This window comes from Argopecten irradians, chromosome 11 (genome assembly GCF_041381155.1).
Source record: "Argopecten irradians isolate NY chromosome 11, Ai_NY, whole genome shotgun sequence".
In the NCBI taxonomy this organism is placed as follows: Eukaryota; Metazoa; Mollusca; class Bivalvia; order Pectinida; family Pectinidae; genus Argopecten; species Argopecten irradians.
Genome location: NC_091144.1, coordinates 39,286,715 through 39,308,391, shown reverse-complemented (window position 1 = coordinate 39,308,391; position 21,677 = coordinate 39,286,715). Strand labels below are relative to the sequence as shown.

The window sequence follows — 21,677 nt, the reverse complement described above, 5'->3', positions numbered from 1 at the left end:
TGAAATAAAATTTGTTGAAAGAAATTGAAAATGATCCTGACATGGTCCTGACAAAGTGACACCATATATAATTAATTTTACTATTGCCAAGGTAGTCAGATGACCGTTAAGGCCCTTTGGGCCTCTTGTTGGAAAAAAAGGAGTTCGTACCATAAAAGAAAATGGAAGAAAAAACATATGTCCGTGTGCTCGTTTTTGAGCTTTTGTCACTCGAAGACACCTAGTTGACAAAATGTTGGATTTTATGGGAATTTTGCCGTTTTGACCATATGAGATAGCGATTAAAGCCATAATTTCCTAATGAGGTGTTTGATATGAATGAATGTTTGTAGAATTCATTTTCTAGTAGTCTTCTTTAAAAATATACCAGTTTTGATCAATTAGACTAATATTTTTTCTCAGAATAACAACATATGCTACCCCTACCCCTTAATTTTGAGCTACAAAATGCACCATTTTCAGCCATTTTTGCCAAATTTAACCCTTTATAGAAAAAGTTCTGGTATTAAACTTTTGTTATTATTTTGCATATCAATAGGGAAACGGTAGTTCTTTCTAAATCAGGAAGAAAAATTGGGGGTCCGTGTGCTTACTTTTTTGCCCCATTTGAATTTTTGTTATTTTTCAGTATTTTAGAGTAAAAAATGAAAGTGCCCAAATTACCATTAAATGTAAAAATAAAGTCACAAAAGTATATCGTTTCACATATTAATGCTCAATATTTTAATTACTAGGAACCTAGTAACGATTTCCAGCAAAAATTAGCTAAATACAGCTAAAAATGCTGGCGCAGTGATGATTTTAGTAAAAACAATTTCAGTAAAAAATGGAAAAACTGTGGCTCTACTTGAAGCGAAAAAAGACACAATTTCAAAATGGCCGCTAAATGGGCCATTTCTTAAAATCCCTGTATAAAAAAATCTGCTAAAAATAGAAATGTAATTTTTTGACAAAATTTGCATCTGGCAACTTGCTACAGATACTGATAAATTATATTTGAAAATCTCATAACTTCTTTGATCTATGTTGAAACGAGACTTCAACGGGACTGAAACCTCAGAAGAATACATCCTTTAAAGTTTTTGAGCAAGTTTCTATTTTGTCAATTGTTTAAGCATAAGTCATCATAAATGTTTATGATTTTATTTTCCTAATGTGTATGGATGCTGAACGTGATAATACAACCAATTTGGGGCCCTTTAGGGGGTTTTTGAGTCTGTTAATTTGTCATATTTCCATGTTTAAATAGTAAATACTTGAACATCAACTTCTTCTGAATAGGCGAGCTTTGCTGTTCTCCAACAGCTCTTGTTAGATTACCCCTCCTAAGATGTAAATTTTACAGTATTTTATATCAATAAACCAAAATTAATGTTGTTTGTTGAATTGCCACTGTAATAAGGACAGGTTATAAGCTTAAATACAAAGCAATGGGAAGATTGTACACCTATTGGCCATACTTACCCTTAAGACCCGATGTTTGGCTGAAATTTTTTTTCTGTGTTAAAATGATATAATGTTGACATTTCAGTGCCCAGAATGATAGTATTCACATGGCCAGACTACATGGGACATCAATGTTTAAGGTAAAGTAAACAAAAACGATTTTCTCTGAAAATCAGACATTGCATTTGGGGCTCCAACTTCTCTTAAAACTAGGCCTAATGTTGGATTAAAAGTTTCTCTTAAAACTAGGCCTAATGTTTGAATAAGCGGTTTCTCATAAAACTAGATCAAGTGTTTGAATAAGCGGTTTCTTTTAAAACAAGGCCTAATGTTCGGATTACAAATTTCTCTTAAAACTAGGCCTAATGTTTGCATAACCGGTTTCTCTTAAAACTAGGCCTAGTGTTTGGATAACAAATATCTCTTAAAACTAGGCCAAATGTTCTGATTTTCAGCTTCTCTTAACACTAAACTGAATTGGATTTCCAGCTTCTCTCAAACTGGACCTAATGTTTGGATTACCAATTTTTCTTAAAACCCAACCTTCCATTTTGGGTATCAGTTTCTATTAAAAAATTGTATGTTTTTACATGAAGTATGGATGTTTTGATTGTAGGATGCTCGCAGTGATGCAGAAGAACACATTTATAAACAACTCAACTTAAAGATTGATGAATTCTTAGAATTAGGTAAGATGATTTATAGAATACTTGTGTTAAAACAATCAAATGCACTTTGTCCCCTGTCAGAGTTTTAGTTTAGTAGTGAATTCTATCTTCTTTATTGATGAAAATTCGTCAGCATTTTGCAATTGATCAACAGGACTACAGAGTGAGTGCTGATCAAGGACCAATTTAAATACTTAATATGTCAAACTTCTTGAAAGTAAAATGAAGCAAGTAATGTATGTATTTGGTCCCAAACATGCCACCAAAAATCATGATAGTTTAAACCACTATCCACTGAATATGTATATTAAAAGTTTAAAACCATTTACAAGTACATTGTATTAATGCTATTAAAATCCCATAATTTTGACTTTTCCTCTCCACCATTCTAAGACTGTGGTTGCTGAATGGTTAAGTTGTTTAGGCATATATTACCACAAGCCCTCCCCTCTGGGTTGCAAGTTCGAATTCCTTGTGGGGCATTTGCCAGGTACTGACTGCTGGTCGGTGGTTTTTCTCTGGGTATTCCGACTTTCCTCCATCAACAAACCTGGCAAATCCTTGAATTACCCTTGCTGCAATGATACAACGTAAAACTAATTAAAACCAAATCCACCATTCCAAATCAAAGTGACCCATTGTATATGTACTTGTTACAGCTAGCTATGATTGGATGGCGACCGAGCCTAAGGGTCACGCCAGCGGTTACGTGGCGGACTTAGTGGCCTTCTTACAAAGTACATTCATGTCCTTCACGAACCTGCCGGTAAGTCTGCTTGTTTTGTCAACTCTGATTAAATATCCACTTGTATTTAGTTTGTTTGATTATGTTCTCTGGTGATAGAAGGATATTTGAATTTCTTTAAGAATGAAATTTAAATCTGTTGACAGTTATTATTAAATAGTATCACACAAAAAAGCTATCACAAAAATATCTTCAATACTCCAGAGGTTTCTATCACTGTTGTTAAATCCACCCTTGAAATATTTCATAGCAAAACTGAAAGCAGTTCAGGAGGAAAAAACTGATCAATCACAATTGCAAGCCTACAGAGATCAGAGACAGCAACGCCCAAATTCAAAGCCACACAGTCAATCATAGTGTGCAGTGTTCAAATCTTTTGATTGATATTCCTTAAAGGACCAAACACATTTATTATCTTTTGTCGTACACAGAGCTTTCAGGGGTGGATATAACGACAGTGATAGTAACCTCTGCAGTAATAAGAATGTCCCAAAATATGTTACAGGTGGTTTTGTTATCAGCATGCTCAATTTATTTACTAGAATTTTCTGTACAGAATTTTTTTCTTGGAAAGAATAACTTTAAATTATTTTGTTTTCCTATGGTTTGATATACAGGAGAAAATAGCAAAGACGGCGTGTATGTCTGCATGTAAACACATTGCCAACAATCTGCTGGAGTTTGTCCGCGACAACGACCTGAAACAAATGACGCTCGGCTCGTTACAACAGTTCAACCTGGATCTCATCCAGTGTGAATGTAAGTCGTGGTATGACGTTTACCTTGAATACTGGGATTGTTTGTGGTTTGCAAACTTCAATTTTTTTTTGCTATTATGAGTTCACCACAAATATATCCATACTTGAACATATCAAAGTTACAAATCTTGATGTTTGACAAAATAAGACTAGATGCACAGCAACAAAAACGATCACAATGTGAAGCTTTTGAAAGCTAATCTGTAAGAAAATAATATCAATGTTTACATTGGACATGTATCAATGATAGATGATTCTTGGAATTTTGATCCTATTGATAAAAAACAATAATAATGCTGAAGATGATTTATTCTGTGTTGACAGTGTTTGCGGCGTCCGATCCAGTACCCGGATTTACAGACGGCACCTTAGTGATGGCCTTCGCTGACGTCCGACAGGTAGAGTGTGACTTTTCTCCTGTATCATATTACCATAAACCAAATGATAGTCAATCACAATCCATCCATTTCAACAAAATTATTTCAATTATATCTCACTAGTTATTTACCATAATCGTCCCAATAACACTGTGCACACACTGGTGACCGTAGTATATATTTCGGTCATCAAAGATGGATGCCGGCGAAATTGGTAAGTTTTGGTTTTTGGCTGATGTTGATGATTTAAGATGACGTTGAAAGTTTTCCATTGCTCTTCGAAGTAAGAATTTAACCTTCTGTATCTGAAAATCATATCGGTTTACACTGAAATTGTATGCTTTTAACGCAATAGATGGTAGAAAAATTTCACAAAATTGTTGCGCTGTCTGGTGACCATTAATCCATTTACAGAAGAAAACGTATAGAGAAATCTTCATGGTTTTCATAGTTTCAGTTTGTATTTTAGTCAATTTAAGTGATACTCAGGCCTCAAAAAGGGGAGAAGTGCTTTAATATAGGGTATATAAAATGTTAAAGCTCGAACAAAATTATTTCTTTAAGTTGCAGTGAAAAGGACAACAAAATCAATGATAAATAAATGTAAGATATGAAAACCTGATTATATTTATTTTATTTTTTTTAAATTTCAGCTTTTGGACCTATTCCTAAACTGGGATTGGTCAGTTTATTTGGCTGATTATGGTCAGCCTAAGTCCAAGTATCTCCGTGTCCAGCCCCAAGTGGCCATCAGTATTCTTGAGAAGTGAGTTTGTGAGGAGACACAATTGATTTAAGATATTGATTTATAAAAATTCTCGTCTTGCTTCTGTGTTAATATTAGTTCCTGAACAATGTTAAGGTTAATGTCATAGTTCTGTATCTTTCCTTTTTCATCCTTTTATCAATCTGTCCATCAATCTGTCATCAATCAGCGTTTTCTTTAAATCATTGTACCGGTAGTTATTATCAAATAGGTTTTATTAGCGCACCTGATCACCTATTAATTTTGCTATTTTTAATTGTAAGAGATTTTTTGATAATTTAATATATAAAAAAAAATCAGGTGAGCAAAACAGGCCATCTAGGCCTCTTGTATTGCTTTGTAATAATCTGCCGATCGCAAAATAAACCTTGATATATATATATATTGTACAAGTGTTATTTCTTTCTAGGTTGAACAATGCTGATAAGAAGAAAAACAACCTTTTTGCATCTCTGAAGAAAGGAGAGCGCGACAAGAAGAAGCTGTTAGATACTGTATTAAAACAACTACGCGGACTTGTAAACGGCACAGCACCTCAAGTGCAGGGCTAGAGTCAGAGGTCAGTGAAGTCAAAGTTCAACCTAGGTCAGTGATCAATCTGTTAGGTCAAAGTTCAACCTAGATCTATGTAGGGATCTGTTATGTGAAAAAATTGAGTTTCACAAACCATGGAGTTCTACGGATTCATTAGTCGAGACGATGCTTTCTATAGACACTGTAACCTGTGTTCATAACCAGAATTCTTTGTCTTGGATGAGAAGTGTTGATAAAGAATTATATCTGCGCCTGTCTATTCCAACCCATGCCAGGCAAGAATAGGTAATATACCCTCTCTGGTCCGGAGCACTGCAGCTTGTAATAACAGCTATGTGATATTGGGTAGTCATGGTTACCATTATTCTGCGTGTGTGTCACTTTTTTACCTGTGATAACTGAAATATGTGCTTGTATGAGATTTACTATAGAGACACTTTTGTATAAAGCTTAGCACGTACATTTGTATATCGATGGAGGCTTCATGTATGTTGAAAATGTTTGTATGATGATGCTTTAGTGTGAACATATGAATATGCATGTTGTAGCTTTTGTGAGAAAATGTGAATATGTATGTTGTAGCTTTTGTGAGAAAATGTTTTGGGTGTTTCATCTCGAGGCTTTGTGTGGAGATATTGATGCTTGTATGTACGGGGACAATACTTAATGAGACTAAATCAAGTGAGAGAGGCTTTAATAGGAAAAGTGTTATAATATTATTTAAAATTATGATAAGTAATTTGATTTTTTGATTAATATTGTTTACATCAATTAAAAGCAAAAGTTGGTGCACATGTATTAAATATTTGTGAAAGCTGATACATGAGTACCAAGTTAAGACGCCATGATGGAAGCTATGTCCAGCAAATCATTCCGTTGTTGCATATTAAAGAATTATCTGCCCTTGTTGGTAAGTAATGATTGTAACATTGTTGGTAGATAATGATTGTAACGTTGCTGGTAAGTAATGATTGTAACGTTGTGTGTTTCCGAGAGAAAAATAACATTTATTATGGGTAAATTATGCAAGTTTTTGCAAAAAAAAAAAAACCCCAAAAAACCAATAGCAATCGATACCTTTCTGTAAGGGGGATAACCACCTTCCTGCAAGGGAGATAACTCTTGCAAAATGCAAAGGCAGAATAGACAGGATGTAGATATTTCCGATCTTGGGTAACATTTTGATTTAAAACCATTATCCTACTATATGGTGTAGCAGTTACACAAACCACTATATTTTGTTAGAGTGCAATAATTCTGATATATAAGTGTTATCTGAGTATGATGCAGTGCTGTTTACATTTGTGAATGCAAGATATAAATACTCTTCCCCAATTTCCAAGTTGAGAAAAGTTGAGATTGTGGATAACGTCATGAAGTATATGGGATTTTGTTTTGTTTCTTTCTTTCATTGTTTTGGATTTTTTTTAATCAAATTACCATTAGGTCACCTGAGTGACCTTAATTGTAATCACCTTTTTCCATCGTCTTGCATCAGCGATAGTTTATGAAAACTACATGTTTAAAACCCTGTATAATCCGGAAACCTGACTATACCGACCAAATACCAGGTACCGACCAAATACCAGGTATGCTGTTTCCACTGAAATCCGGTATAGACACTGTATACATGTATTCAGCCAATAGAATCCTTTGGGCCAGCTTATGAAATTTTGAAGAAAAAAATATCTTAAAACTCCATTTCCTAGATAGAAGGAACATTTATTTAATACTGGTAAAAGCCTTCACCAAAATGTTGAATCTCATAACCCTGGGACATGTTTTTTTTTAATCGGATAGAAAATTAACACTAGTATTTACATTTAATTGTTCCTGACTGACATTCTGGGGCGAATGGATGCAAAAATATGAACTTTTAATGTTATACCTGAGCTCAGGTGACTGTTAAGGCCTGTTAGTCTCTTTGCCAGATAGATAAGAATATTAGTTCTAGTTAAAGATGCTCCACCGCCGACAGAGGATAAATAATGTTCATCATTTGAACAATAATTGGTGTTTAATCGTCTATATATATGACTAGTTAACACAAAAAATAATATAAATAATTTATTTCGCCTTTGGTGCATGCGCAATCAGTACTTCATTCCATATAGGATAAAGTGAGATGGAATTTTTTCGGGATGCAATTAATTATTTTCCATATTTTTAACTAGAAGTAAAATTAGAAGCTCAAACTTTTCAATGGTGGTAACGGTGTAAAATAAGTAACTTTTGTAACTGAATAAAAATACTAAATTTTCTGCTCCTGTTTTTGATCGTGAAAAAATACCATTTGTCAGCGGTGGAGCATCTTTAAACAAAACATTCATTCTTTAGTTATTCTATAATCCTACCTAATCATGCATTTTATCTACATTTTATTTGATGTTTTATCATTTATTTTCTCCTACATTTAATTTAGTCAACCACTGATATATATGTACTACTCAGTTAGTATCCTATATATAAAGTATTATTTATGAATTTATTGTATTTGTTGTGTATTCCCATGTACGTTTGAAGTTGTATCATCATGAATGTAATAAATTGATTGCCATATACATGTTCTATGAATATCACCGAGAATGAAATTGACTTATACCGTGAAAAACACCAAGATGTTAAATTCATCTTTAAAAATTTTACTAGGCGTGTTTGCTTTTAGCTAGCTTTTCTATGTCTTATTGTGTTATATTTTATCAACACACAGTATAGGCATATGATAGGTAAAAACATTTACAGAATAGTTACTAGTAGAAGCTAGTAAGATTTTTCTTCAGCAATGCATTTCTGGTATTAAATATGTATGCTCACCAGTGACTAGAAGGGCTGGTCAGCTGTTGCCATGGTGTAGTATCGGTCTGCGTCATAGAAACCGTTGAGTCTCTATCTTCATGTAGCAGCCATAGTTATATATTCTGTCTTTGCATATTACAGAGTTATATGCCCTTGCTAGTAGGTATCGATAGTAATGCCATAAGTTTGTGGGTGAATGTTACATTTTTTCTCTCATAAAATATTGGATTATGTTTACAAACACATAACATCACAATAAATACTTACGTTCAAGGGCAGATAACTCTGTAATATGCAAATACAGAATAGCATTGTTTTTGCACGTTTTTCCTGACTTACCATAGTTAGTCATTTATAATGATTGAACTATACTTTTAAAAGATTTTGGTCTATAACCAGTCATTTATAACAGCTACGCATAAAATGCAGATGAGCGAGTGAGGACCACTGGACCTCTTGTTTATTTATGAAGTTATTAATCGGCTTAATAAATATGTGATAAAGATGTCAAGAGATGAATTAACACATCACACAATTTCTAAAACGTTTCACTCCAGTTATGAATATTAAGATTTTAACAGTGTGCTATACTTAGGAGATAAATATGTACGACAGATTTTCTGTTCACATGATATGCTTCACTTTGGATAAAAATGTAAAACAGATATTTCTAGTCAGGCCCAAAGATCATGAAAAGGTCTTGGGTCTTAAACTGTCTTAAATTTTGACTTAACCAATCACAGATGACGTTAGGAAAAGTTACATGATTTTTGATTGGCTAAGTGAAAATTTAAGCCAAAAATTGTTTCATGATCCTTGCGTAAGTTTGCTACACTTGCCTGCTATAGTCTATGAGTAGGACTAGCTTATTGTTCCAATAGGAGAGACAGGCTGGGTCGGTTAAGGTAGATGTGGCACCAAGTACCAGTCACCAAGTCCTGTCGATCTTCTTCAGTGTAATTAAGTACATGTAGTACATACCATGTTCTTTTTCCAAATAAAAACAACATTCAATTGGTTTAAGTCCATTGTTGAGTCTTTTTACACAACACACATCTCCATATTTTTGTTTTCTTATGATGTTCAAAACGATATATTTACACCATTTTTACCAATTTTAGCATTCATTTGCCCGACTTTTCGCTTTAACATGCAGTGAAACCTGTCTATAAAGACCACCCAAGGTCTTTGTACACAGGTTTGAAAGCTTCTCTGGTAAGTAAAGATAAAGTGATGTGAAAAAAAAGTTCCTCAACATGTGACCGTTATTTTTATGCATTTATGTTCCCGTTGGCAGTGTGATTTATTTACCCGAAGGTTTGATATTTTAACGAAGGCTTGCCTGAGGGAAATATTACATCTGAGGGTAAATAAACCTTCATATCATACTGCCATAGGGGATATTAATTGTTTATTATACTTAAGCGATCAGTAAAAAATGACATTTTTTTCTACGCCCGTTATTGTTGTTCAATTGGAAGGGGAGATAACTCAGTGTGAAAGAGGGGCCATCACCATAGGGGCAGGCGCCCCAGAGAAATACTATAAGACTCTTTCATACATTTATGTGGATATGAAGGATAGGGATACTCTACCTGAGGGTCACAAAATGTTGTAAAACCCGAGGCTTTTCCAGGGTTTTGCAACATTTTGAGATCCCGAGGGTAGAATATCCCTATCCTTCATATCCACTTATGAAAGAGTATTTTTCTTTCATACCTCGACTTTTATTGCAATTTTCCAATATAATATCCCGCCTTATATAGAAATAAATTCGAAGAAAGTCATTTTTTCATACGTGAAAAATTACATTACATTTTCAAAACAAATTCCGTTGTTTGCATCTTTTATAGTAAAACCAGTCAAGTTTGTGAAAAAAATGTTAAAATTTTACCGATGAAATAGAAATTTTGTTGACGCCGTGATGTCAAGAGGCTTTATTCCATGGGTAGTCATGCAATACCGCCTCAGGCGGCATGAGTGTATTGCCCTAGACCAGCCAGTATTACACCCGTAGGTATGAAAGAAAATGTTTTATTGCCCCGTCATGTGAGGTGCTTCAACTAATCAGACAGTGTTACAAACATGAGGTATAACTATCAAGTTTATATCATGTTTAATGTTAAAATTCAAAGCTAAAATTTGTCTTTTCAAAATTTGAAAACTAACTACATGTAACTTAAGCCTCACTAATTATTGAGCAACACCAACTTTTCCATTACAACAGTATTTGGACCACAAAGCAGTCTCTTTTTCAGACTTTCTTTGACCTGACAGGAAGCATATTCCAATGATTCTGAGGCTTGTTGACCGCTGATCAATAACAGGATCTAATCCAGTAAGGTTGTACATGTATAACAATATTCCAAATATATTTGAAGGCTGTATATGAGGTATTAACTTCTGTCTTGTTGCTGATTTATGACACCACATACCTCTGTAGTCTGAATTATTCTGATTTCTATAAGATGAATTGCTCACAAGATCAATATAAAAAAAGCTGATATAGCATCCAAATAATTCAGACTAATTTTCATGGAACAGCATCTGTTTCAGCTGGAATAAGGATACAGTCAAGAGTTATCTCCCCTGTTAAAAACCTTGACTTCTGGTAACTTTCATAATTTCTCTCAATATGTAAATGAGTTATTACCACTACTTGACGTGGAAACGTTCTGATAAGTACTTTACTACAGCAGTAAGTGACAGCTGTTAAAATAGGCAGGTAAGTCTACTTTCCAGCTGGTGCAATGGATACTCTCACTAACAAGGCAGTCCTTACATTGCACACTGGTGGGTTCAAGGGTTGTATGTTAACTACCATATTCAAAGTAATTTAATTTTGAACGGTGGATTGGACTATTCATGGGATCTCGATCACAAGGGTGCTACATGTATATATGGAACATTTCAAATATGTCGCACAAATGTGTTCAAATATCTAATTCACATTTGTTCTATCTGTAATGGTTTTACAAAGTAAAGTTGGTATTTGTTTGTATTTTCAAAGATTGAGGTCATCATGAAGTTTCCCACCCTACCACTAACCCTGCAAACTTTGAATTTGATTTATAATATTTTGGCAATATCAATTATGTGGTAAAAAGTAATTTGCATATGAAGTCATGTTTGAAAAGGGGGAGGTAACTACAAATATTAACTCTGGTATAATGATGTAAAGTGAAGATAATTATACCTATTTATACTTTTGCTATCTTTGGATAATGGGTATTGGATATAAATCTACATAAATACTTATTTCTAAAATGGTATTGAATTTATTAACATTACAATTTACTAAAGGTGTACTTTTAAAAGTGCACTCGATGAGAATAGAAACACAAGACGTCAAATTTACAAAGGGGAGATAACTATTAAGATGCAATTTCGATATGCAAGTAAAAAATACAGTGTTGTCAAGTCCGTCATAAAGTTTTACTTACGAGATTTAAACTTACTTAGTTTTTTCACACATCATAGCAATGACATAAGATTGTTTTCCTGATACGACTGTATCCATATTAAAATGCTCTTTGCATCTTGATTTTTGGAATTACATAGAATTATTTGTTTTTGCTTCCTCTCTTTCATTGAAAAGAAAATGAGTGTTTCATATTTAAATGATGTGTTAATAACCTAATTTTATTATTCTATTATTTCTATTAATCTTCTTTGATATTACCTTATGATCTTGGGGCGATATGGCGAGTCTTGGGACATTGTGGAAGACAGACTTGGGACATTGTGGCAATGGAGCGATAAGGCATGCCACCTTAAGTTATTTGGGACATTGTGACATACCATTTGGGACATTATGAAAAAACAAAGGGGCGATATGAAAAAAAATTGGGACATTGTGGCATTGGACATGTGACATTGGGCTGATCTTATCTGTAATTCATAAAATATAACGCTACATGTGTATTTGGATTTTTTTTTTATTGAGGAACATATTTAATATAAAAATTCAGTAAGGCTCACTGCCAGGTTTATCAAATAAAAAAAGAAAACAAATTTAAACTAAAAACATTTTATTTTCCAACTCAACACTTTACATGGAAATAGGGTGGATTTAGATTAACTAGGTATAAAATTATGCAAGGTTCGCTGGCAGACTAAACAATGGAATGAGTTGAATATCTGGCACCAATGTAAAGTATTAAATAAAACTTTTTTTTTATGTAATAAATTATGTTGTATATCAATATTTCTCACATGGTATTCTGATTTCTACAGGGAGCAAAACAACTGTAAACACACCTGGCTTACTGCAGGGGAAGATCAAGAAACAAACAAACATTGGAATCTTAGGAATCCTACATGTAATCTACCAGATACCAGAGTCTCAATACGATGTAAAGATGTTACATTTCAATAAATAACATTATAAGCCTTACAAAGATATTGCTGTAAAACAAATTATTTTCGTAGCAGCTTAATTTATTTTCATATCTAACAACATGTATAATTTCGCAATTTATGGCTTATTATAAGCTCTCTTTCAGTCAATTTTTTTTCCGCAGCCATTTATGTATTCAGGATTTTTAATTACTGCTAAAATATGCAAAATTTAATTCACACATGCGAAAATAAGTTGGTTTAGAGCAATTTGCATGTTAATAAATAATACAAGCATGAAAATCCAGTAAATATATGTATGGCATAGGCATCAACCTACAATTATATCTACCTCTAGGACGTGTATATAATAAATGTCTATATATTACATTGCAGATCTAAGTCTGTAACAAATGCTTCAACAAATACACAAAATGAAATAATCCCTTGTGTCCGAATCTCAGTATTTCAACACCTCTTGGTTTTCCTCAATGACCGCTATCCATGGTTGCAATGCCTACTTAGCTTTGCCCTGATTGGCTACTTTCTCCATGGCGGCCTTGACCTGGGCTTCGTCAGCAAGATAGTTATGTTTAACTGGTTTTATGTTCTCATCAAGTTCATATACAAGGGGAATACCTGTCAAAAACCAACAAAATTATCATTTATATATATAAAGTAAGCCTTTCAAATTAATATCATTCAGAAATGATTCTTTCCAGCTATTTAGCTGAAATTAGCCTTAAATCATTCAAAAATGCATTTATGTTGGAAAGTTCAGCTATTTTTGCTTTGATGAAAAATCATTCTTGAGCATTAATTACAATAAGGAGATCTGTCAGAAACATATAACTACCCTCATTATTGATTTAAAGTCATAAAGGATCGCAACTTTTTGTAGTAACATTTTCAAAAAGATTGGTTGCCATGGCAACAAAACGGAGACCATCGATTGATTTTGGTTGCCATTAAAAATTTCTTGGCACTATATCCTATATGGAATGAAGTACTGTCAGATTGTGGATGCACCAAAAGGTAAATTATTTTATATTATTATATTATATACCAGTTCATCTACAGTAAATGTCTACACTTACCAGTAGGTATATTTAATTCTGGAATATCTGCATCAGAAACCTTGTCCAAGTATTTGACCAGCGCCCTGAGACTGTTTCCATGGGCAGAAATCAGAACTCTCTGACCGGACTATAAACAGCAATAAACATTTCCAAATATAGAATTTTAATTAACACGAGTCGAGAAAAAGGCTCACGAGAGTTATTGCTAATTTGATATGAAGACCCAGGATCATTGGTAATGCATCAAGCGTTAACTTCTCTGAACAGAGAGGGATGAAATTTGGATTGAATGACTGGCTGAAATGTCCTGATTTGTAAATTTTTAAAGCTAAAATTATTCAAGATGGCCACCATGACCGTCATCTATAAAAATAATTACTTTCTGACATAAGAATGGTAGAATTTGGCAACAAAGCTATTTATTTTACTCTTTTGATAGTGATATTTTTTATGGAAACAGTGTTAAGATCAATACCATATTATTTAAAAAAATTCTCTTCCAAAAGCATGTAGCAGAAATATTTTCATATACCTTGTATGATATATTTCGTAATGTAGTCAAAACTATTTTTCAAAAACGGTAATACAAGTCTTTTTAATAAAATTTAATATTTCCCTTACACTTTGACTATTTGAACAATTTATTACGTCAAATGGTAGGATTAATTAAAATTAAAGATGCTCCACCGCTGACAAGCAGTATTTTTTCTCTATCAAAAACAGGAGCAGACGAATTGGTATTTTTTTTCAGTTACAAAAGTTACTTACTTAACACTATCACCACTATTGAAAAGTTTGAGCTTCTAATTTTACTTGAAGATAAAGATATTAAAAATAGTTAATTGCATCCTGAAAAAATTCTTGGCACTATATCCTCTATGGAATGAAGTACTGATTGTGGATGCACCAAAAGCAAAATTAATTATTTTATATTAATTTTTGTGTTAATTTAAATTACTCACACATATACACGATTAAACACCAATTATTGTTCACATGATGAGTATTGTTTATGCTCTGTCGGCGGTGGAGCGCCTTTAACTTTTGCGAACATTTTTTGCCCCACAACTGTAGAGGAAGAGACTATACACTGACCTTAATTGTGGGGACTATGACGTCGTGCCAATATGGCAGCACACGGGCTACGGTGTCTTTCAGGCATTCACATCTGGGAACAACAGATGCGTCCAAATGCTGAAAAAAAAGAACAACAAAAATGGATTTCTTGTTATATTATACAGAAGCGGGTTTGCATTTACGCAGTCCCCATATCCTTTATAAGCATAGATAAGAATTCCACGGAAGTGGATGTGTCGCCCTATAGCAGTTTAAAATATCACACAACATAGTTATTTACAGTTGAAAATATTGTTAATAACTAAGAGAAGTTATAAAGTCCCATAACTCTTGCAAATATTGACAGGTTTTATCAGTATCAACCCATCCAAGATCTCATTAATATGAAACAACATGCTAAATTTAGTTAAAATCAGACAATAAATACCAAAGTTATCCAGCGGAAACCATGGATTTATCTGTCTTAATGAATTCAAAGTCCCTTAAGTCTTGCAAGTATTGACAGATTTTGACCAGTATCGAAATCTTCTGAGATCTCATTGATATAAAGCAAAATAACAAGTTTGGTTGATATTGGACAATAAATACTAAAGTTATCGCATGGAAACGTTTTCCTGGACGCAAACATTGACGCCGACATAGTGATACCTATGTGATGCACTTGCATTGCAGGCGACACAAAAATCAAAAGATAATGGATTTCATGCTATATTATATATACAGACCCAATTTATTCAGAGAAAGATTCAATTAATAAATCATCCAGCGCAAACCCTGAAGAACTGTTTTGCATTCGTTATGAATGTCGATATTTAATGAATATATTTTGTGGCTTATTATTTGGAGATTCTTTTACAGAGTTGCACCTCTGATGAGGGATCTGACCTTAGTTATATATATATAACTCTTTTAACCATATTGCAATATCTCAAGAAGTCTATTTCATATATGCATATTACAGAGTTGTCTGCCCTTGGGTAGGTATTGCTTGTTACATCATGTGTTTGTGAGCGAAATATCATAATTTACTGAGAAAACAATGTGAATTTTGTTCACAAAATAATGACGACACAAAGAATGCCTACCTGTAAGGGAGGTAAATCTGTAATATGGGAAGAAAATTACAAGAGCGGCTGCCCTCACATTTATCTGTTGCACCAAGTTAACTTTCTTACTCTCATATATCATCTTTTTATATCACAGAGTTACCTCCCTTGTGGAAAAGTATCCATTGTGACATCATTATTCACATCGTTTTCTCTGAAAATTATGACGTTAAGGTTGCAAACACATGACATCACAAACAATGCCTACCTGCATGGGCAGATAACTGTGTAATATGCAAATACGAAAAAGATGTAAAAGGAAATTTTAAAATAATTTTTGAACTATTTCTTTACTGGCATAAAAAAGACATACTGCGTATTTAGGGTCATTGGATGAGAGCCTCTCATCGCCATCCTCTAAAGCTGGTGGGGGAATGTCATATGATCGTCTCCAGGTCTGAAATTATATCAAACAAAGCACAATGTGAATACGTGAATAAAAGAGGGAAGAACAAATCAAAATAAAAGTATTGTTTGTTACCCCCTTCCCCTTGTTTGTTACCTCCTTCCCCTGTCAACCTTTAAAAATTTTGCCAACTTAAAATCTCGTTTTAAATATATTCTGAGAAGGTTTAATTACAATTCTTCTGTGACTGAACTGAAAGTGAAACATAAAATCTATAAGCCTACAGTATATCTGAAGTGAAGTTCTTTATGATTTAATTAAAAGCGTGCTGCATTCGACTAACTTAATTTTAAACTAGATGCAATAGTCAATGTTTGTGCTAAGAATTCAGATTTGAAAATATTGCCGACCTAATTATAGGCCTATGGAGCAAGGAAGAAAGCATAACCATGTAGACAAATTTTCAAGGTAGACTCCCCCTTTATCAAACAACACATACCATATTCGACCATATAAGTGCCCAGGGCGATTAAAAAATTGAAACAAATCAGTTCAGGTGCACTTAAAATAGAAACAAATTTGGACTAGCCTTTCATAAAATTATTATACAAGTTAATCCATGAATTAATTTGCAAAAGAAATCAGTAGGGAAACCGATACAGTTTTAAATATTTTCAGTCTACATTTAATTTTACGTAAATGAAAATGAAGTCTAAAAAAGGGAGAGAGGTGCTTATAGGTGTGGAGGCACTTATTGGGTCGAATATGGTAATATAAAATTTAAAACAATACATGTACATTTAGTTAATAAAAAATACAAGAAGACAAAGAAATCAAATATTTTCATAAAGTTGAATGGAATAAATCCTTCCATGAGCAGAGGCTGGAGGTGGAATCTAGCGAAGTGAACATCAAGGCTAAACCCATTCCCGATACTCCAGGGGTTACTTTCACTGTCGTTATATCCACCAATGGACTACCTTCATCATAGTAAAACTGAAGGCAACATAAGACACAGGTAATTTTATCTGAATTTGGTTCTTTGATGTACATATCAAAAGAATTGAATAACAGTACTGTGGCTGACTGTGTGGCTTTGAATTCGGGCATTGTGTTCTCTGTAATCTTCAAAGGAAGTCTCCACAGGCTTGTGATTGGTCAGTTTTTTTTCTTATGAGCTGCCTTCAGTTTTACTATGAGATAGTCAGGGGTAGATATGATGTTAGTGATAGTAACCCCTGGAGCATCGAGAAAATGAATTGGAACCTTACAATATTACACCTTCGGCCTCTTAAAAAAGGGTACAAGGTATTAAATCATGACCTAGCGAGACATTTGAGATTTACCTTGACTTGCGCCTCTCCGTGTTTTTGTGCAGTCTCAGCTTTGTTGAGTCCCTGTAAGCCTCCGTAGTGACGTTCGTTAAGTCGCCAATGTCTTGTGACAGGTATCCAGTGATTGTCCATTTCATTCTGGACGAAGTATAATGTCTTAATGGCTCTCTTCAATACACTGGTGTAGGCGACATCAAACACATAGCCTTTCTCCTTCAGCATCTGTTCAAACAATAAACATTATGTAATTTTCAAATTTTACAAGTTCAAGAAAATCAAGCCCCCTCAATATATACATTATAAGGTGTAAGAACTGAATGTGCTAAAGGTTGTATTAGTTCAAGTTTTTAAATGTTTTATTGTACATAGCTATTGGGATATGTGACTGAGATGCCAATACCCATGTGTTATCATAGGTGTGCATATAAACTGTAAAAGTGTATGGGCTCCCTCATCCCTGTTCAGAACTTTTTAATTTCCTTGATATTTTCAAAAATGTTTATTAATTAATTTCAGATTGGGTGGAATGCACTTAACAGTTTACTTTTTTAAAATTCAAACATTTAAAATATAAATTCATTCATATAGTCTATAGGCCTTTCCAAAACTTAAAACACCTAGGCTAGGTTAGGGTGCTAATTTCTGTCTAACGCCAGGCAACTTTTTAATTACCTACAGATTGTCATTTAACACTGTCGATGACATAAACGAATAAAATAAAATAAATAATAATAACTGTCCTAAAACGAGATCGTGCCAACAATCTCGTACCCAATACCTGCTCAAATCCGGGCACCTGCTGTATCAAGACGATCGACTTTTTAGTTTTACAGCTTTGAACTTACCTTTCCGGCATTTTTTGCTTCCTCGCAACCCTGCTCTGACAAATCGGCATCAAACCATCCACAAAATTTGTTTAATTTATTCCATTCACTCTCTCCATGTCGGACTAAAACGATTGTGTATTTAGTAGTCATCTTGCTTGTGATGATGTTCGACCGATCGACCTTCAGCTGTACCGGCAAGGACGACCTTGACTTAGCAAGGTTACACTTCCGGTGTCTGGTCACATTTAGAAGAGTTATTCCCCTTACACCATATGATGAATACAAATTCCGCCCCAAAAGTGTTAAATAGTGAACGTTCCAAACCATATTTCTTTCACATCATCCCCAAAAAATGAAAACGTCTGCGCGTCAACTTTGACTTGTACTCCGTCTCCTTAAAATTATCCTTACGCACCAAAGATGTAGCTCCCCAATATTGTCCTAATATGGAGAGAGTTCTAGCTGGCATTGAAACATACATATGTACATGTATGTAAATTATAATTGTGTCTCTATTTATGCTAATATATACATTCTATACGTAGCTATTGTAATTAATTAGGTCCAGATCATCTGTCGTCTATTATTATTTGATCATTGCCTGAGATCACTAGACAATTTATAAGAAAGGCAAAATACAAAAAAAAGTAGTGTGCACACGTATCATATCTTTTGGATTTTTTTTTCTAAATTATCTATATTTACAAACAATTAATTTAAACTGTAGTTATGGGGTTATAGTTTTTAGATATTAAAAGAGTGATTTTTTAAAATAGCCGATTGAAATAATGCAGCCTGAAAAAAAAACGGCTTTTGATGTTCCGCCATGAATGTGATGTGAAGTGTGGTCAAAATGTATAATGTCACTAACTTTTGTCTCATCCTTGAGCTAGGATGCTTTTGTCCAGTGAAATTGGTATTTTTTTTTTAACATTCTCTGTCCTTCAAAATATAACAAACAGATATATCACCTTAGCATGAAAACACTTCTGAAGTGGCCAATAATTAAAAGCATATTGTTCAAGGTCTTCCAATGGGATACTCAAAAGAAGCTTGCATTTCACGGTAAAATTAGATCCAACGAACTTTCACTTTTCCAACAGTTGAAATTTTAGTAAGAGAAGCAGGGAAAATAGTCACAGGGACCGGAAGTTGAGGTAAAAGTTCAGCTCTTTGGTACGGACCCATAACAAACAAAATCGTCCTGACAATGCGTTAATCGTCGCTTGACAATACTTGCGCGCGTCTTGCGTATTTATATGTAGTTGCCCGTATGTAGTCGGATTGGGAATGTTCATGATTTCTCTTTGGTACACCTCTGATGCATTGGTTCCATACAACCAATTTTTATCACCATTGAATAAGTTGATATTTTGGATATTTTTTCATATTTGCATTTCAACAAAATTCAATTCCGGAGCATTGAATTCCGACTATCTATTGTATTGATCGCGGTTCGAAAGTCAGAGTCCCTTTCTATGAATAACAGTAAAAGGATATTCAATGTTATCAAGAAAAACTGAGATTGTTATTGTGTATATGTCCATGTCAAAACGTCGTACTTTTATTTCAGGAGGGGAATTAATATAAGCTTTTAGCTTGTTTTCCCATCCTAGCTATCTGTATGTATTGGCGTATATGTATATCTTTGAATAAAAATATTGTTTAAACTAAACTGAGAGAATGAAAGTTTGTTTCTTTTTACCTAACGAAAAAGTCACAGAAGATCATTTAGTTGTCACTATCCACTTAACTTTTTATTCCTATATCTGACTTATTTATGAAGGTTGGATAATTTTGTTTGTGTGTTACATGGAAATGTCCAACATGAATGTCGCCTATTATTTTTTCCATATAACAACTGTATTCTGATTGTTTTAATATCTCCCTTTCTTCAAAATACCCAGAATACAAATTTTTAGACTTTCTGACAGATTTTGAATACATAAGAAACAGATTTTGAATACATAAGAAACAGATACTAGCAAACAGCTGACCAAATGAGACAATGACCTTTCCCGACTAATAACGCTTCCAAGACATCTGAAATTTTAGTTTGGGAATCAGACAATATTTGCAGATGGTCAAGTCAGATGCATTAAAAGAACGCGGAAAGACAGAAGCCTTTTCATTACAGACTCTTTTCAGACCAAGCACAAGCCGTTCCCAAAGAGTGGGAGCATTATCCTCCAAAACCCAGAGCTACATGGGCCCTGTTTTGGGACAGTAATTTCACGTTTTTAAAGTTATAGGTATCCTAATTTTCCTACTCACGAGTCAAAGAGAGCATTTCATATATTATTCACCACTGAAAGTTAATCTATCAACACATTTGGAATTACAATACTTACAATGCAAGTTTTAATTTAACATTATACAAGAGCTCAAAGTTATAAAAGAGTTGAAAAATGCTTTTAATTCATCATGTACATATACATTCGTCCGTACCTTTGAATGATTTTCACAGCCTAATTCATCAAAACGTATGATTTTAAATACATAATTGAAGTAAAAACAATATGTGAAAAAAACTTTAACAATGCTGTAGAATATTGATGTGAACGTTCCGTCCTCTGGTACAAGCATTTTCATAATCGGACCTTTTACCTTTATACAGTGGCTGGAAAGTGACATGAAAAATAAAAAGTTATTGCTGCGAACGCAATAAATTGCGTGAGAACGCAAAAGTATTGCGTGAGAACGCAATAATTATTGCGTGTGAACGCAATAGTAGCCCTGACAATTAACTGTCAATTACTCATTTATGTATAATTGTCTACACATACAAAGTTACATAAGTAGAACATCTTTGTTGAGCGGAATTACAAGTCCAATTTTAATTAGATTGATATGCATGATGGCCAAGTCCCAGACTGTCTCAAGCTTGGGCATCTAACATCCTATACAGGAAGAAAGGCGGGAGAAAATCAGCTAAAAGATATAGACGTATTGCAGTGATTCCAGTATACCCTTGAGGCAGTTATGAAAACAAGAACACAGAAAATGCTTGATCCGCAACAAAGTCCTCTTAAGAGAGGCTTCACTGAATGAATATCTCCACTTCGATGTGACCTACTTCTTCCTGAAGCTGTCACGAACAAATCTTTCCAACAAACCCTCGTCGATCTACTTGATGCAAAAGCAGTTTTTGATACGATAAATCCCGATCTCATAGATCGCAAGCTGTTTTTAAAGGAGTGAAGTGGAAAACATGGGAGATAATACACGACCTAAAAGTCTCTGCTAAAACCTGTATCAAACGGAACACCGAGCTATCAGACCCAGTAGATGTACTGCAAGGAGTAAGACAATGAGGGATACTTAGAACAGAACTGTATAAGCTGTATATAAATGGCCTGCTGGCGAGCTTCTCTAATTCCAGATTCAGAGCAAACATAGGAAACATCAGCTGTGCTGCATCCATATGTGCTGACGATAGAACTTTGACCAATAACACATCTGTTGACCTACAGAGTCTTC

General features: G+C 34.0%; 2 protein-coding genes across 5 annotated transcripts in view; one reads left to right on the top strand and one right to left on the bottom strand.

The window, feature by feature from the left end:
- The window catches only part of LOC138335530 (exocyst complex component 6B-like), a 30,092-nt gene extending 23,230 nt beyond the window's left edge, over window positions 1-6,862 (top strand). For all 4 annotated transcript variants that reach the window (XM_069284663.1, XM_069284662.1, XM_069284664.1 and 1 more), the window contains 7 exons: window positions 1,532-1,586; window positions 2,063-2,135; window positions 2,774-2,880; window positions 3,477-3,618; window positions 3,942-4,015; window positions 4,648-4,760; window positions 5,170-6,862. In XM_069284663.1, the coding sequence (XP_069140764.1) occupies window positions 1,532-1,586; window positions 2,063-2,135; window positions 2,774-2,880; window positions 3,477-3,618; window positions 3,942-4,015; window positions 4,648-4,760; window positions 5,170-5,311 (706 nt within the window). In that variant the 3' untranslated portion in view covers window positions 5,312-6,862. The remainder of the gene's footprint in view (window positions 1-1,531; window positions 1,587-2,062; window positions 2,136-2,773; window positions 2,881-3,476; window positions 3,619-3,941; window positions 4,016-4,647; window positions 4,761-5,169) is intronic.
- Window positions 6,863-12,104: 5,242 nt separating this feature from the next.
- LOC138335528 (probable phosphoglycerate mutase) lies at window positions 12,105-18,417 on the bottom strand. The gene is made up of 6 exons (XM_069284661.1): window positions 18,216-18,417; window positions 17,383-17,592; window positions 16,004-16,087; window positions 14,603-14,701; window positions 13,526-13,634; window positions 12,105-13,067 (listed from the first exon to the last, which is right to left on the bottom strand). Exons 1-6 carry the CDS (start codon window positions 18,345-18,347, stop codon window positions 12,946-12,948), a joined length of 756 nt encoding a protein of 251 aa, XP_069140762.1. The 5' UTR covers window positions 18,348-18,417; the 3' UTR covers window positions 12,105-12,945.
- Between the last annotated feature and the right edge of the window lie 3,260 nt (window positions 18,418-21,677).